General features: G+C 38.7%; 1 protein-coding gene across 1 annotated transcript in view; it reads right to left on the reverse strand.

Annotated features, from left to right (window-relative positions):
- Positions 1-5,028: 5,028 nt before the first annotated feature.
- LOC137292018 (QRFP-like peptide receptor) overlaps positions 5,029-19,681 on the reverse strand; it is an 83,844-nt gene continuing 69,191 nt past the window's right edge. The window contains exon 4 of the mRNA XM_067823571.1: positions 5,029-5,106. Within this exon, the coding sequence (XP_067679672.1) occupies positions 5,029-5,106 (78 nt within the window). The remainder of the gene's footprint in view (positions 5,107-19,681) is intronic.

Genomic DNA, 19,681 nt, shown 5'->3' on the forward strand with positions numbered 1-19,681 from the left:
AGAATATTCAGTAGAATTACAAATTTAACCATTGTCGGAATGATAAAATAAATCGAATTGGATTGAGATGTTTACGATATTATTACAACTTAACGTAAACTAAAAATCTTGGAAAATCCATACGTGTGCTGGTATAGTGCATCTGACCATGGCTCCTAAACCTATTACTGTGCTAAACCTGATCATTGGTTTGGTTTTGCTTCTGTTTAATGAACATAAAATTCAAGCAAATGTTCAAATGTCACGAAGGTTTTTTTTGTCATTCGTCCCACTGCTTATTTATAATAGTGTTTGTGTATGCTGTGTTTACTATATCCCATATGCGATATAAGACGAACGAGGAGATGGTGGACTTGTAAACAGACCTAGGAAATACTGCACACACTACTGATCGTTATCGGTGATATTATTGGCTAGTCCTATCCTACATATATATATATATATCGGATGTCTGTAGATAATCCACTCTGGACCAGACAGGCCACTGATCAAAAGTATGAGCTTCGATCTCCGCAACTGGGAACCGCTGACATGCTGACATGTATCACCTGGTCAGCGAGTCTGACCACCATATCCCGATAGTCGCCTTTTACGACAAACATGGCTGAGCAAGCGTTACTGATCTTCCCGATCTTGATCCGTGTCATCAAAGATATAAAAGAACTATTGCAATCCCTTCTAGGCCTATAGGGAAATAATTACATATCGTGTATATAGACAAACTTCTTATCATGGAAAAGCATACACATTTATTTCTAGTCATTAATAAACGATTATATTCACCATTTCGAAAAGGGAATGCAAACTTTCGCTGGAAACAGCAACTTCGTCCTAGTGGAAGGAAAGCAGCGCACTGAGCACGCATTTTTATGAGAACAGAGAACAATGTATTTATCAAATAAGTGCTTGTAGAATACAAGCGGGTGCACACCTCACACATATACACACATAGCGCACACACGGGTTAGAGTCAGCTATTTCAACAATATGCCTTCGACATATTTCCTAGGAAGCCTAGAAGACTGGTAATAAAACCCATGTTTAACACACGAGTGAGCTTCAATCATCCGTAGCAGGTTGAATAGTAATTGTATGCATTAGTGCCATAATTGCTTCCAATTTCCATATGCAGAGCTGTTCCCCGGATGGAATGGAATACATGTTCATAGCTCTCTGCGTGATATTGAAATCAGCTGAGATCGATCACTGTCCAAGGGATCGGATATTGTCTGGTTTTGGCAGTTAACAGCATTTCGATGTTATAAACTCCTTTCCGTTCACAAAACGGATAACTTGACGCTTTGGCAGAAGAAAACATACCTTTAAAGGGTCATGGAATATTTATGAGCGGCGAAACCGGTTCACGGCAAGGGCAGTAGTAAAACGTACAATGTGTTCATTTTCTCGCTATTATTTCAACAGAGGTATAAACGCACACGTTATTGGGAAATCGTACTCACTGTGAATAGTCGTTGCCATGTGTCTGCTGTTAGTTTTGTGGTTCTTCAGACGCATGGTTTGGTAATAAACCGTTTTGTTGTGGTATTAGAACTTCAAAGAGGTGTGATGGTATTGTATGTATGTGGTCAGTGGTAATGATATATGCCCTAACATATTCCGCATACCTGCCTGTTTCACGTCTAATTGACATTGGGGAAACAGTATGCATATGGCTGTGTGTAGTTATTGCTCCGTAGTCAAGTGGGAGGTGCGGTTGCCCAGCAATTCCCTGTGTGGAGTTATATGTCCCTTATAAGTTATGTCCCTTATAAGTGACAGGAACATCATCACCTCATTTCCAGTGGACAGGCCCGAGAATTGAGACCACTGAACAATGTTCTGTATATTGATCACTGGTCCGCTATAAAAACCGTCCTCCTTTGTAATATCGAGGTGTTCTGTGTGTAAGCAAACAAACAAAATATAACTTTCACGTTAAAACATCTTGTGTGGTAGCCTATTGGTTATAACTTCCGTGCGTCACGCTGAAAACCCGAATTCGATTCCCCACATGGGTGAAATGTGTGAAGCTCATTTATGGGTTCCCTGATAGTGATATTGCTTGAATATTCCTTTAAGTGGCGTAAAACCACACTCACTCATCAATGTGATAACACGTATTTAAGGAACGTGTGCGCACGTTCCACGTTCACCACACTATCATTATCTGATCTGAAATGATTTTTATCTCAGCTGAAATGTCAATAGATAACATAATAGATAACATAATAGATAACATATTAGATAACATATTAGATAACATCGATAAAGTTTGTTAGAGAACACACCTTATTCCTTGGCTGCCCGCTTAACGTGAAAGAAGGCACTAGAGGAGGCTACCCACTCTTAAGTCGCAGCTTCATTCAGCTTAAGCTGCATCTCCACAAGGGGATTTTCCAAAGCAGGTGACAGTTTGATCCGGAGATCAAAAGATCAAAGACGACCAGTGAATATCCGGATTATGATGTGTCTTCAGTAGTCCATGCTTGCCGGGCGAGACAAGAAACCGGATCGGGTTGTCACCTTTGCTTACTTGGTCGAAACATGATACTGTATGCTAAGTATGTAGGTCGATGCTCATGATGTCAATCACTGGATTTTGTCATTACACTAGGTATGTGATGCAGATATGCACAGAAAATACCCCCAACCCCACCCCACCCCCACCACGCCATCCCCGACACACTCACCAATTATTTGTCGAACTTCTCAATAATCCCTGTTATGTGCCTCTGCGTTCGTCTCATAAACTTCACTTCATTTTTCATTACAAGAATGTCTGTTTCTACTATTGATTATTATCTCCTCGTCGCTATCAAATCCTATTTGCTCGCTATTCGATCTTCTGGCAACAGTTCCCGGTCGGCTTCTAGATGGACCGAGCGTTAAGTCAACTTCAGACACTCACCAACGTTACAGCCGTGACAACCGTGACAACCGTGACAGACGAACTCAAAGTAAAGTGACATACGTTTCACGACCAGTGTTCCCTCGGGCTTCCAACCTACGTTCACTGACTCGTAGTATTACTGTATTGGTTTTTAAATTGAATGATTGAATCCCCCTCACCCTTCCCTAGCCAAAGCTGAACACAAGATCAGTCACGTCGAAAACTAAACCACTTTTATTGGAACTAACCCTATCGAGATCCACACAACAATGCCAAGCAGCAATGCCAGCATTAAGTAAGTGCCTCAACGATTACCTCGCTCCACCAACAACCTCACAGAAATTGTATCATATGATGTTAAGCTCTAAACACAACATTCTAATTGATCAGCAATCATCTGAGGAAAGTAGCCATTAAACTGGATAATTAATAAAGGACGTAATTATGACCCCGAGTTTCTCGCCAGGGGCGTAGCTACCGTTATATCAAAATGGCCTGGCACTACATATGATTGTTGCTAAAAAGGTTGGAGAAATCCTCAATACTATTTTAATATAGCGCTTTGCAATCTATCGAACTTACACGAAACACTTGTGCGCGAAAAGAGTACCGCAGTGTCATCGTGGAAGCCTAACGCGCTGTCCTCTGTAATAACGTGATTCTGATTCATTTCTGAACCTAAAATATTCCGGCACTGGAAAAAGATTGAAAGGTTAACGGCACTGAAGCTACCATTAGGCCCAGCATTGAATTGCAGAAAATATACATTACATTTTACCATACGTTTCTCGCAAGAAAGCTTGGTAAGTGCTTAGCTAAATTGAACAGTGGGTAAAGACCAAACTCATGAATGTGCGCGATCCCAAAATACTATGTAATTGTCTGAAGTATCAAACATTCCTTTTTTTCTTCATATTTCGCAATATAATTTCGCAATGCGATCTGACAGGGCACGTCTTAAACGACAATGGGAACTGACATCGAAGTCACAGAAAGACGTCAGCATTGCCTGGCCATGATTAAGTTCAGTTCTTGCATCGAAACTCTGCTTGAATTATGTTGGGAATGCCCTTCCGTCTGGGTCAATGTGTTCCTGATGGGGTACATATGTGTAGCCATTGCCATTCCGTACGACGTTGATTAACACCAGATTTACAGTTTAAAACTTTAACTGGACGCCATTATTTACTAAATGAGTCCTACATTTAGATACAATACTATTTTAGGGAACGCGTGATATAGATGTGCACTGTTATTTTGAGGGAGTGATATAAACGAAGTCAATATCAAGACACCAATAATCACATTTGAAAACAGTTTGGAAAGTGGAAGATGCATCTGGACTTTATACTGGGGACAGATCATTTTCAGAACGAAGAACCGAGTAGACGAAAGTTGGAAATCCATAATTGTCATTCCATGGTGCCTGCTGGTATAAACGAAGCCTATCATCTCGGTGCTTGTACGTTAGTCCCAACAGATGGAGGAATAGAACCGTAAACACCAGTGACACAGATTTTGCATGTGACGCCGAACTATGTACAGGCTTTCTGTGAGAACAAGTCCCTTGACGTAAGACATCCTCATGAAGATCCGTGTTAGAACTCTTCCTCACTAACCCATGCTCATAGTAAGAGGCGACTAACGTGATCGGGTTTTCAGGTTCGCTGTCTTCATTGACACATATATCATATCCCAACTGCGCAGATTGATGTTCATGCTGTTGATCACTGGATTGCTTTAGACAGCTGACACAAATAAACAAACAGTTATACCTGCTTACACTTCTTTTCAGCTGTACTTGAGTCAACTTCAGCAATATTTGACGTCTGTCAGTTTCGTCATGATTTTGACACAGATTTATACACAGAGAAAACGAAGTATGAAGAATTTTGTAGTTCGTGAAATTTGCTGAACACAAACGCAACACACCTCAAACATCCAACAAGACATCTCTCGTCTCAAGTTGTTTCCACTACTGAAAGGCTACTATCCTCAAAGGGGTCCATTTTGGGTGAACTTACATTGTCGGCACAGGTTCCTGTTAACACCATGCAAGTGTTAATATCAGTATTCAAAAGACTTCACAGAGTAATTATTCACAAGTTATCCACTTTAAAGATACAAAACACCCACTATTACTCTTCATTCACACAGCTGTCAATCTCGGTTTCTGATTCACTGTCAAGAAGTGCAGCATTCAAGAGCGTATCAACCTAAAGTAGATAAAAATATGTAAAATATCAATTTTTAAATATTGGGAACAAAGGCAACGAGAACGACTTGAAAAGTTGGATGGTGAGTGTCTTCAGGCTTAAGAAAAGATTTACTTGATGTTAATTAAAGCTTGTTTCAACAGTACTGTAACATATAGATTACCAAACTTAAGAAAAAAAATACAATATTTGGTTTTGATGTGAAACAGTTAAGTTAAACATTGTAGACTTGACAAAAACAAACTTTGAAAAAAAGAGAACAAAGTTACATGGATTTGAGGCTGCATGTCTGACAACATGCATATATAATACACTTTACAACAAGGTATCACTTGACGTCTGTTTGTGTTCATCATCTGCTAGACTTTGATACAATGTTCTTATTCTACAATGTTCTTATTCTAGCTAAAAAAAATCTTTTTCATACAGTTATGTGTAGTTAAATGAAATCTAATATGTTTTTTGGAAACATCAAGGTACATAAGTTCTTGGAAATGTATATGTTTATACATGGCAATCCTGTTGAATGGCAGTGTTATTTTGACAGTGACAGGTGACTCAAAAGTGTTTGATAAACAGATGATAGAACAACTATGATCAAATTCTGACATAATAACATTAACAAAGATTCTCACCTTTACAGTGCTCATATTTTGAAAATCTTCAGACATCTTCTTACTTTTCTAGCAGAAACCAGCAAGCAAAACCAATGTTTACATCACGTAAATCAGCCTTGCGAGTGCCTTATGATATTGACAGTTTTAATAAAGATGTTTGATATGTGTATTGTAGAGCACAAAACCATTCAAAATATAATGTATGGTTGGCATAGATGTGTAAATGTGATGGATAGTTTTAAAGATGTTATTTTATGTCAATGTTTATTTTTTTAGATGTTGTATTGGGCAATTTCATAAACAGAAAAAAATACTTTTTTAAACATTTTGATGTGAGCAAAAGCGTGACCACAAGTTTTTAGGTGTGGATTCTAATTTACTCTCACCATATGTGGTGAAAAAATGGGATGGGTCATGCTTTTGCTCACACTTTTCTATCACTCTGAAAATCAGAAAATGTAGGTTTCTAGAAGACATTGTAAAATATGTTAACTTTGAGGTCTTCAAAGAGGAAAAATAACAACACTAAAAACATGAAAAAGCAATTGTGGGTAACTTCAACAATTAATTTAGCCCTTTTTATGCTAAAATTATCATGTTGTAAGATTTTGATAATCATGACATGTTGTGGGCCAATAAGGGCCTAGCCTCTATCATATCTTGTCCTTTATAAAGTTTTGGATGGACAAAATAATGTCTCTTTACAAACAACTTTCTTAGGAAAATAAAAGCAGAGCATATTAAAAGAAAATTATATTCATCTTCCATATGGATAAGATCTTAAAGATTGCAAGTTCTATTTGCTTTTGTGACATTTTTAAATCTTCCACTTTCGAAAACAGGTCATGACATCTCAGTCTACGTAACGCTATACTAAACCTTTATACGATCACACACAAAGATACATTTTTGCGTCAAAAGTACATGTAAACATCGCATAATATAAACATTTACTGGAAAGTGACATGTAACACCGTTCTGTGGGTAGATGTTTGCATGTAAATGTGGAATGAATGTGTTTATATGAATATATATTTCTTATTACTTTATGTATCCTCTATTATGTAACGTATACTTTGTTTAATTGTCTCTCATAAACCACTCTGGTTGACGGTTGTACGTCATCTCTCACATGCTTATTGTGTTTTCTTTCCACTGTGTAAATGGTGAGACGCCAATCAAATATTTTGTATTGTTTTGTGTGGTAAAACATAGTTAATGTTGCTGCGTCTTTGCCTGTCTATCAGAAGAATTGTAAGTCTTCTATATAATATCTTTACTGGACACATACATTGTTACATAATTATGCACATGAACTACTGTTTAATCACTCATACAAATATATTCGTTCCACCATGAAGTTGTGTATTCTGGTATCTTGTCATGTCTGAGCGTCACCGTCTAACCATTAGTATGAATATAATGAGAGGAAGGGACTACATGTGTATTTATAACCCGGGTTACAACAGGTCACAATAAATCTGTCAAAATGTTGAAGGAGAACATGTACAGGACATTCTTAAATATGACTCACCAGCACTTAACTTAGTCCCCTATTTTGTCGTCGTTTTGGTGTGTCTTGTTGATGTTGAGAGGGTTCAGCGGCGACGGGCTAGCCTAGTGGTTAAAGTGTTGGACAGTAACGCCGGAGACTTTTGTTTGATTCACCATCGTAAAAAACAACTCACTCACTCACTCAGACGGTTGGCGTGCCTGTGCATGTGTTTGTGTCGGGTGCCAAGATTTTGATGTCGTTGGAATCGTCATATTTTGACATTTCGAAGCAGCTGTATAGTGGTGACATTTGCTTGGCTAATGATTCGATTCGTCCTCCATTCAGACTGAGCAGACACTCTGGGCTTCAGAGGATTGCTTCGTCAGATCTTCACCATGAGAGGTGTGGTTCCAACGTAAATGGTGTCATTTTACCTAGAAATACAAATAATAGTGTCTGAACCAAACAGACGTCGACAACCACCGTTAAACCCATTAAATCGCCTTTAACAACATGTTTTAACAAGGGTCTAGTCCTCCTACACACATCAACCTTGCAACCATTTGCTTTGTTGGCATATATGTTCTGTGGTCGAAGGCGTGCGATCAGCTCTGATTTCGAAAGGCATTTCTTGCGTACGTAAGGAGGGTTTTGTCGCTCGTATTTGTATAATTACGACATAGATACACCCCCAGAGGTGTGCAGGCAGTTACTTAAATCACCCTGACGCTGTTAATTCCTCCCCTGTACATCTTGATTGTGTCGGCGAGGTCCGTGTGTTCCACTGAGATACGTAATTACTCTCAGACGTAGGTAAGAACGATGCTATTATTTACAATTTGGCTCATTTGCTTGAATACATGAAAAAAGAGCTGATATTATACTACTGGCACTGACCTGTTTAGTAGTCTCTGAAGACTCATACATATGACTGAAATGCCTCTCATACCTTATAAGAATTCTCCCAGACCAGCTAAACTATCTTACAATAGCGTGTTGTATGGGTAAAGGTAATACACGGTGTAATCGGAATGTATAACAATTACATCATGTAAATCGGAGGTTAAACCTGGTCGGTTTGGTGAAACCTAATCACTTTAAAGCTTCCAAGTGGCTTGTATGTTCGAAGTTAGGCGAAAGTTTCCAAACGTGGGTATCGTTGACGAAAATCTTTCGAAGCATTTCCCTGTTTTGTCTTGCTTGTGTTTCGGATGAGACCGAAGAAAGGGGAAACTGTATTTCATGATTACTGTGTTGTTATTCATAATGTGGTTGGCAACTTTAACCTTAGTGGATTATCTCCCTTGTACTTGCGCGCTATGTCATCAGTTCTGGGCTTGCTTTTGTTCTTAGTTGCATGTGCTCACTATTAAAGTTGTTAACAAAACAATTACCAGGTTTCATCACTCTTCTTCTTATTTAATGCAATGTACAATCATACAACTGACCTTGCTGTCATAGAGGATGTCGTATGATCATGGCACTGCCCTTTGCTTATATAAGACACCCGAATGTGGGATTTTTTCTCTGAAGTGTTACATTATTTATATGACTCCGTCGTTTTGAGTGAGTATGGTTTTACGCCGCTTTTAGCAATATTCCAGCAATATCATGGCGGGGGACACCAGAAATGGACGTTGTAACCATTGTCTTCAGCATGACGAGCGGACGCTTTAGCAGTGTTAAGGTTAATAAACTGCCGGGACAAAAGTTACAAGAAATTCCCTCTGAGCCAGCAAAAATATAACACAGAAAAGTCGAAAATATTCATAATATATTGAACAAACAATGAGCAAGTTACAATGAATCACAATACAGCTTCTAGCACAATGCATTTGAGTCACAAGTCTAAGGTATAAAATATTAACTCACCAGAATCTTGGAATTACAGAGCAAGAGAATGAATGGAGCTTGTTTCAACTGCGAGCAGTCAGGCGTGGAGTGTCAATCTTGGATGTAGGTTGCAGGTCGGTTATTGTTGACAGTCGGCAGATAGGCAGAGGCAGTAATTCCGAGTGTAAGTTTTCCGTGTCGAATTAACCTTTATATATACAACACAGCATCGGGAACATTCGAGCCAGCCATGGCTGTCGCCAGAACGTTCGAGAATAGAAAGTAAACAATTTACTGCCAAGGGCAGGTAACTCTGGAGCACTATCTAAAAAGGTCTTCCGCTAAAAATGCTATTACCGTGATATAAAATATGACCCACAACTCAAACTCAAAACTCAAAACATTGTGACCCAGTGATAACTATCACTTAATCAATGATAAAAAACATCCTCTCATAACAAAAGCCATAGTTCAAGTCGATCCAGTCGTTTAGAGCTGCTTCATTTAGACATGAACTACCTGTAGGCGATGGAAGCTTAACACAGACCATTGACCCTTGTCTCTGAAGCCAGATAAAAGTAAGAGATTTTATAATATTTGATACTTTTTGTTCAATCAAATTCTGTGTGGTAGCAAATGGATATGATAAATTTCCGTAAAGGTAATGTACTACACGTACATCTCATATCGTTAATAATCGAACCATCCTTGTATTACTATGATGCAGGCCCTTTAATGTGACTTTCAAGAATCCCTTTAAGGGACATTAGGTTGTGCTTTCCTTAAAATCCTTAAAGTTTCCTGCACTGAAAAGAATAGCTTGAGAAGGCATTTGAATCTTTATTTTACACACGGGAGGCGCATAAAAGAATTACTTCCGACAACCGGCGGTAATAGTTCCTCGAAAGCCCTGGTGGGTGGTGGGTTACAGGAGATTTACTATCTTAATCTTCATTGGATTTCTGACAGAGCAATGCAACTTATCAATTCCCCTCACTTAACTTCCTTGGAGCTCCTGTCGTATATATCAGCATTACTCGGCACTCTTTTGAGACACATCATCGATTGTGGTCCAGATTCCTCTTTGCAGCTACCTCCTGAGGTCCAAGAAAACTCTGGTGTCATGACTGAAACTCGTCCCCACTATATCTGACCCTATGTTGCCTGTTACTGTGTGGTGGGTGTTTGTGTAATGCATCACGTCTGTGGATGGTGGCGTTCAGGTTTCTCCAGGTGTGAACGCTACTCACTGGTGCCAAACCCCAGTTTATTCTCATGCTAGACAATTCATTATCAGAGGCAGCTCCGTGAATTATGATCCGCTTTCAACTCACGATGAATCAGTGTATTATTTCGGGAGAAGGATTGAGCCTACAAAATATGCTTTTCACACGAGGTGAGCGATCGGCTGGTCAGGCCTGGTTTTTGTGACTTTCTAACAACATAAACCTCCGCAACGTTTTCCTATATCCTAAACTTAATCTCTAAAGGGACATCGGGGAAATGTGTTTGTTCACAGAAAATAGTGTCTGTATTCAAGTAAATATATAGATGTCAACATGATGACAATTACATATATACCTTTCACCTGACACTTAACATTTTTGCATCTTGTATGCACTGAATAGAAAATTATGGCATCTTAAATATATTCTGCAAAATAGAATAAAGAAATATTTTTCAGAAATATACGTTATGAATTATCTAAATAATTATCAGATCAGATATTCACATTTGGCACAAGTCAGTGTCACTGACTGCAGTTTATCATGAAACATTACAACCAAATGTCAAGATGAAGGTCATCTGTTCTCTGTATATTCTGTCCCCTTCGGGTTGGAAGTACATGGATGTTGTGGTTTAGTGAAAAAAGGCAGTTGTCAGTTTTGGCGTGTGAGGTCATGTGTTGTGTTGAAATATGACGTTTGTTTCGGGGAAGACCGAAGGCGGTCATCCGCGTAACATTGTGCCGTTAGATTTCCCTGGACCTCTACCGAGTCTGTTTTACCGATATGGAAGATGGTGGCCTACGTCACTACACTGTCTCTCTACCAAATCACTTCCTTTCCGTGCTGTTTTGATCATAACGCTCACCATGTGCTCTGTAAACATGACGTCTTTCTGAAAAAAAAGATGAAAAAGCGCGACTCGTCACTAAAATTGTCACTCTGTGTCGGTGATGTCATTTACGTCACAGCCGATGACGTTCCGAACAGGTCGTCTATGGTGAATATCCGTTGACGGTTTCTCACTGTCTGCTCTTGAATCCTACGCAATCTTGGTATGTTTTTCTGAAGCAGCGGATGTCTGTCTACCACATACGAGGCGAACCTGTTGAAACCTATTACAAATGGTGGACTTACCCCCGGATAGTTGCATAGTTCACGCCCCGATAAATGGATCTTGAAAACGGCGGCTACGTCCGAAGCCGTGTCGTCTTTCTACAGTCAGTCGATGTTGTTCCTGCAATGAGCATATGCCAAACATGGCATCCTTTCATTGTACACTTCTTTTACAAATGTGTTGATAAACAAAATCTTAGTACTCACTAGAGTTACTATCATTTGAGGGTTGTGCGGTACCCATGTGGTTTGCTCGTCGCGCCGACAATCCGAGTTTGATTCCTCACATGGGTACCCTGTACATTTCTGGTGTTCTCAGCCTGCTTGTATATTGAAACAAATCAATCGGCGTAAAACTACACACAGTCACTGCCGTCACTGTCACAACTTACTCTGTTTTTGTTACTTGTTTGGGACTGTGTGAACATATTAAGAACACGGCGAAATGTAAATCGTAAAACATATCCTGGGAATAAAAAACAACAAAAAAAAAAAAAAAACACAGGACAAGCAGATACGTCGGCTTGTCAGTTTGTGTCTTCATTATTGAGCCATTTTTTCATTTAGGCTTCCAATATATCTTCTCAAACTACTGTCTCCATCAATATCTGAAGGAATAACCTTCTTTTTTAACCGTTATAGATTTCTTCAGCTAATCTTCGTCTGTTCGTATTCAACTAAATCAATATGAACTGTCGAAAGGTCCACAAAACATTATAAAGCCTCAAGCGAGGTGTGACGGACTGCCTCCCCGGTTTCGATTACATAAAACATCGTCAGCATTACAGGTCGCCATAACTCAGAACAAAAGTCCTGGTGAATACCCAGCACAGTTGAATTGTGACCTAAATTGTCACCATCTTGCAGCGAACCTTGTTTGTTACGGACACGCAACGCTTATATCGAAACTAAATATACGCACTTCTGACTATTCTCTCCCCCCCCTCTCTCTCTCTCTCTCTCTCTCTCTATCTATCTATCTATCTATCTATCTATCTATCTATCTATCTATCTATCTATATGAAATATAAATATATATTTAACTTCTTACGCATACGAAGATTTGAAGGAACCACAATTAGTTTTAACAATATTAGGACTAGTCTTTTGCAATTCATTAAAGCCTTTTCAATTCAGTAAAGCTTCATCGATTTAGCCCAAATGTCGGCGATATTCCATCCATATGACTGCTGTCTGTAATCTTTACTAGTCTGTGTCAGACAATCCTACAAATTGACAATAGTGTGAGCATATATCCTGCTTAATTTCCAAGTTTACGCTGCCGTCGAACAACGTTCATGCATTACGACGTATACTAAACCCAAAGATTGATGACCTATAACATAGCGGAGTGCTAACAACAGTGTTATGCATTATTCTAACCAACACTACTCTCTCTGATTTGATGAATCAGCTTTCAGGAAGATTAATTTTCTTATCCGTCTTTATTGTCTGAGAACGGTTTGGCAAACGTTATTTTCAAACCATTTCCAGGAATTGTGTAGGGATTATACGAAATTAAATTTATGTTTTATTCCGCGATTAGTTCGGAAACCATGTTGAGTTCTTTTGCCAACCTTGCGAATAATACTCTTATTAAATTACCTTAACTTTTTCACTCGCAGTGAAAGAATGTATGAATATCATTCACGAAATTAAAAACTTCACGGAAAGTTTTCAAAATGTTGCACAGTCAGATGAAGGTATACTTTCAGAAGACAAATTGTAGTGGGCCATTGTTTTAGCGGATCACAGTTTGACTACAATCCGTGTTAAGGATACGTGTGACAATCCAGGCTAGAATTCGTTTAGTATCAGAGTAATAACAAATATAGATAATGGCAGCACTAAGATGACAGTAGCAGTAGAACATCAGTGGCATGTGCAATATTTCATAAGTCTGTCTCCTTACTGTTGCGCAAGACGAATGATCATAGTTCATGGGTTTTAAGACAGTAGTAAACTTTCAATACCAAAACCCAAAACCAACGTCAATTCACACTCCCTACCCACAATAAGATTGTACATTAACCCAACTCCTACACTCTCTATTTTCAAAAGTAGCAGTGAGATGACAATTACAGATGACAGTCTGCAAGTATATGGTTACAGTCTGGTCAAGCGTTAGTCTTCAGTAACAATGGCTGGGAGAATAATAACTGTCACATAGATGGTTTGACGGAAAGGGGCTAACAGTCTTGAATTGACAGGTATTCTTTCGGTCACTGCTTTACAAAAAACGAAAATATCCGTTTTATATTTGGTCTCCAGTCACTGGATCAGGTGGTGAGTCTCGTTCACTTGGTTGACATTGCTTCCCAAATGCGTAAGTCGATGCTAATATTAATGATGTCAATCTCTGGATACTCGATTATGTATAGACCGCCGACACATAGCAGTGCCACCAACCTGGCCGATGAACCTTCATATTACACCAAACGTCGCCTTACGTTGAACAACAACTTCACTTTTGCTCAAAAGTTTAACACATATTTTCCCACATTTTCTATGTTTGTATTACGATAGCAATACAATATTCATCAATACAGTATTCATAAGTGTAACATACCTTGTTCCGACCTAAAGACCAAATTGGCATTTATGAGACATGACCAAGTCTACTTATCATGTGTTGATAGATGAACCTCTCCGTTTGAACCATAATCATAGCCCATAGGATAGGGCTCAAGTATGTATTTTGTGTTAAAAATTAGTATGAACCATATTTGAAGAACATGTACGGATTCATATTTTTAAAAAGTCATAATAACACTTAAGCCCGAAATGTCTCAACATGATTTACGTCACAAATCTTTACACCGGACCGTTTGATTGTGTACGAAAACGCGAACCCTAAGGCTTATTTCTTCTAAGACAGCTTCAAAGTCCGAACGCAACTATATGTAGTCTGAATCATGCTCTAATGATGTACACGTGGTGTCATTACACATGAGATGAATCATCACCCAAGATTTATTTCCGTAAATTTTCCTCCATCATCATCCGTCTGAAAACTTGGTGAATCTTCTTTGAAGTCCTCCAAATGATCGTCGTGCCCTTTGACATTAAAGACCACGAACAAGAAATATCACGCCAACTTAGCACTGTTACTCGCTTTATATCAATAATGATTGTCAATGTGTAGTTTTCGCAGTCTAACATACAGCAATACTACTTCTATGATGGACCTTTCTGTACTAAAAAGATTCTAGAGACAGTTTTCTGATTTTGTTGAAGGTGAAAATGTTTAACTCTTCTGTGTACAATACAGAGAAACACTTGCGAAACATGGTGTTGCATCAAAATAATACAAACTCTGAAATGGAGTTAATTTGGTTTAAAAAATGGTGCCAATTATGAAAAGGGTCATCATCTAGCAGTAATCAATCTTAAATGACCATTATTTGCTGACATTTATGAATTTCAAGCGATGTTTTATTGCAGTTCTCTCCAAGTGTGTACTAGTATAGTACTAAAGACCTGAGTCCGTGGAGTGGACCAGAATTGGCCTTCAGGCATATTACCCATAAGGGAATCGAAATCGGCTCTTGGTGTCAGGGGCAAACGCTTTAATCACAAGGCTAAGAAAAGAAAGTGCCCCCGATTAAAAGACATGACACAAAAACTATAAGATTGGTTTTTCAAGTTCTGGAACGTGCTCAGAAGAGGCATGCCTGAACAGACTAAATCATTGCATTAAGCACCGTCATTACAGCTAATAGGTGACTCCTACTGTTTGCCATCAATTAACAACTAACTAAAACTTTCATTGCTTTCATAGTCTCCAAACAACGTCTGCTGTATATCACTTTGCAAAACTTCCGTGAGTTATAAGAAATATTCACAACTGTCTCTAATGTCACTCTTTAGCTCAAGAAAAGTTGAACTGTCTGTGTACCTCAATCCTTGATGTACTACGTTTCAAGGTAGGGCCAACAGGTTGTTATGGTGTTAATTTACTTCGCAATGAACACTTTTATCATATCAGCTTGGTTTGTCGGTGTGTCTAATTAACCCCAACTTGCATTACCAAGATAAGTTGTTTTTGAAATGACTTTAGCACAATCAAAAGATTGATTCAATTTGGATTTTAGTACACTGGCACTTCTGTCAAGATAATTCATCCGTTTTTACACATTTCTAATTTCTTTGAAGTGATTGGAATTGTCTATCAACATAGTTCAACATTCATGTCTCATTTCAATTTCTTTGCCATGTTATCTCTAACTAAAACCCTAGTTGTAAATTTTGTTTGATCAGAATATAGAGTTACTTTGGTACATATCAAGAACTAATCGATAATGATTCCAAACTTTCATGATGAAACTCTACACTGATTCTTGTAAAAGCGTAAGCAGAAGCACTCGGGAAGGTACTATAGGAGAGCAAAAGCTGCTGCCAATATTTGGAAGCACAGCACAACAAATATACATAGAAATACAATGTCCCCCTCTACCATACATACATAGCCAAGTGCCACCTATTTCCATGTACGTCTACCTTTTAGTGAACACCCAAAATATAAAGTTGTTCTCGTTTTGATGGTCTTATATACCTCCTGGTGAAAATACCCGTGAGGATGCTGGCTAGAAATGATCTTCAGTAAACCATTCCTGTCGTAAAAACCGACTACCGGGATCGGTGGTCAGACTCGATGACGTCATCGTGTCCGAGATTGCGTCATTGTGTCCGAGATTGCGTCATCGTGTCCGAGATTGCGTCATCCTATCCGTACTGCGTCATCGTGTCCGAGATTGCGTCATTGTGTCCGAGATTGCGTCATCGTGTCCGAGATTGCGTCATCCTATCCGTACTGCGTCATCGTGTCCGAGATTGCGTCATCGTGTCCGAGATTGCGTCATTGTGTCCGAGATTGCGTCATCGTGTCCGAGATTGCGTCATCCTATCCGTACTGCGTCATCGTGTCCGAGATTGCGTCATTGTGTCCGAGATTGCGTCATCGTGTCCGAGATTGCGTCATCCTATCCGTACTGCGTCATCGTGTCCGAGATTGCGTCATCGTGTCCGAGATTGCGTCATCGTGTCCGAGATTGCGTCATCCTATCCGTACTGCGTCATCGTGTCCGAGATTGCGTCATCGTGTCCGAGATTGCGTCATTGTGTCCGAGATTGCGTCATCGTGTCCGAGATTGCGTCATCCTATCCGTACTGCGTCATCGTGTCCGAGATTGCGTCATCGTGTGCGAGATTGCGTCATTGTGTCCGTACTGCGTCATCGTGTCCAATAATTTTTAGTAACACTGAATGAAAGAATAAGGCTATCATTACACTAAAGCTGATGTTTAGTAGGTTTCTGTTGTGCAAACTGTCTTAATAATATATTTGTCTTTGTCTTTGTCGTGTATGTTTGAATCAGATATTCAATGTTGCTGTGCTGTCATATGTTACAGATCTGTCAACGTATCCCAACTACGAAAATCGTACTCACTGTTTCACTGTCAGTCACGGGTTCGTCTTGCCCCAACCGGCGACACATAGCAGGACTATTGAGTGTGGCGTATATACAACACATAACAATCAATACCAATAGGTCGATGTATTCTTGAAGTTACTTTGAGCTACACATTACTTATGTAGTTTGATCTGATGACCAGCTCAAAACATACAAGTGTTCAAGAGTGCTAACAATCCATTACAGTTGAACAGCAGGCATGCAATTTATGCATTTCTGTGAGTCACTGCAGTACTGTTTATGGATGTCGTAGCCAGGCCTTTTAATGGTGGGAACGTGATTTATATATTTAGCTGAAGACAAACACATGCTTCCTAAAACTGACTATTTTTACAATTAACATTAATATAGTTTGAAATGCATCTAGTCCGCAAGAGCAACGCGTTTTATAACTATAAATTCGACTGATATAAGTTATATTTATCTACGTCGAATCAATTTCCAAGAGATCACAAGTATACATCAGAGACGATAAAATGTAGTTGTCCTGTCAAGCACGACATCGGAGAAAAACATAAAAGAAATAGTTTGATTGAAAGTTTCTTTCATGTATTTTTGGTTGAAATATTACTTTCATCAGATTTTATAAATCAGATTCATTCTAAGGGTAAAAATATCACATATCCCCATCAATGTCAATAAAGTGAAAAAATACTGTACGGGTGTAAAATAGTACAGAACGTGGGTTTTGGCATTCAAAGCTTTAAGAAAAATCTTGAAGTAAAGAAGGCATGTAAAAATCACTAAACAACACCCTGTGGTGATGACTGTGCTGAACGTAGATCCCAAGGTCTCTACATTAGTTTCATGATATACAACCATTATCATGACATTACCAGATAACATTATCTTTCACGCTGGCGGCTTTCAATTCAGGTGCATCTCCTAGTAGAACACGTATTTTGCGATATATTTCAACCCATCGTCAATCGTGTGAAGCTTATTACTCTTCCGCATCGTCTTTTTGGTCGATTGTATCTTGTTCTGATAATTGACTAGCTGTGTTTAATCATTTTGCGGCAGAGCAAAGCAAGACGAGGCATGTCACGCTTGGCGCATCTCCGTTCTGGTGAGCATGTCACCAGTTTCGTTAATTTCACTGAATATTTTTCAATACGAGAGTCGATCAGCAACTATATTCTCGATGTCCAATGTTTGCAAAGGTTCCAAAGCTTATATTGTGAAGGTATCGTTAGAAAGCCCTATAGACTTCACATATCTGAGTAATGTAGTTAACGAGATATTAATCATCACAACACATTGGACTCTAATATTTATAAACAATGTGTTTAAAAATGAAAAACGATCTTTTATTTGGTATCTTTTGGATAATCTCATATAATATATGTTCAGTTTAGCATCTGATGACTCCCCGTCATAATGAAAAATCAAAGATTTGTATTACTTACGAGGGCAGGTGTTTTTTTTCTTCATTTATTTATGGATTACCCCATGTTTATATATCCATATATTCCAGCTGACACTGTTTACAATATATTGAGAGCTGACACTTATTTGGCCATTGAGTATTTGTTTATTTAGTTATGTCCTCTAAGAGTGGTGCCAAATGCCTTCTAAAAAGCTCTTTCAATACACACAAGATGGGAGTCTTTATAACAAGCGATTGTGATTTCAAATTGCTTTTATACGGACTTTAATGTCTAAGTGTGGTTCTGGTGGACTTCTGCCTATCTAAAGCACACAAAATCATCCATGCTTATTTAGTTTCACTGAGAAAACTAAAACATAAAAGCAGCTGCATTTAAGGAGTAAGGCCGACTACTTTTGGGGCGAATCTGTTTTTCCTGATCTGCCTTTAGCTACCTGACTCACCGTTTAGACGCAGAAAAGTAAACTACTCACTCATACGTCTTCATAGCAACGCAACACTTTCGGTAACATTATATTAAGGTATTGATTTTATTTAGAACTTGAAAATATTAAATCAGTTTGTATCATCGCCTCGCCGAAAAACATCTAATTGTACTGGCACGCCACATGCACTGACGGACTTCATCAACGAGAGCTGCGATTTCTTTTATGGCACTAACATTTTTGTTTTCATAAATTCTTCAGTTTATGCCGATTGCTATTTCTGTGATGTTTTCTCATTCTTAAATTTATGAAGTGTATTCGTAGCTGATGTTGAAAGAAATCGGTTGTCCACAATGTTTGAAGATTTGGCTGGAATCCCGAATCTGAATTTTTGTTCATATTCGGGAATTTTCATCTGCATATTCAGCATTCTGTATGTATGTATGTATGTATGTATGTATGTATGTATGTATGTATGTATGTATGTATGTATGTATGTATGTATGTATGTATGTATGTATGTATGTATGTGCGTGTGAGTGTGTGTGTGCGTGCGTGTGTGTGTGTGTGTGTGTGTGTGTGTGTGTGTATTTACGTAACTTTTAACCTTTGCAGGAGAGCATAAAAAGTATAAAAATACATAACTGTACAGGAAACCCATCCTCATAACATAAGAATCGCCGAAAGGAGGGAAACACTATATAACTGTTTTATTAAACTATAATTTAACCGTCACGACTGATCAGATGAACTTATACATTTACGATTCCAATAAGAGAGACGCTTAAGAAAACGATACTGTATTTTGAAATGTGATCATTTGAAAGCATGTTTTAATACGTATTCATGATGACCTGACTGGCAATTTGCACGTGAATGTTAATCTAAGGTGCACATTTGAGATTTTGAAGCTTTTTGGGAGCAACGTACTCACACTGGTGGTTTATGAATGTGCCGTACCGAATGCTCAACTCTACGAAACCTCAGATTATGCTTAAAG

This window comes from Haliotis asinina, chromosome 7 (genome assembly GCF_037392515.1).
Source record: "Haliotis asinina isolate JCU_RB_2024 chromosome 7, JCU_Hal_asi_v2, whole genome shotgun sequence".
NCBI classification, from domain to species: Eukaryota; Metazoa; Mollusca; class Gastropoda; order Lepetellida; family Haliotidae; genus Haliotis; species Haliotis asinina.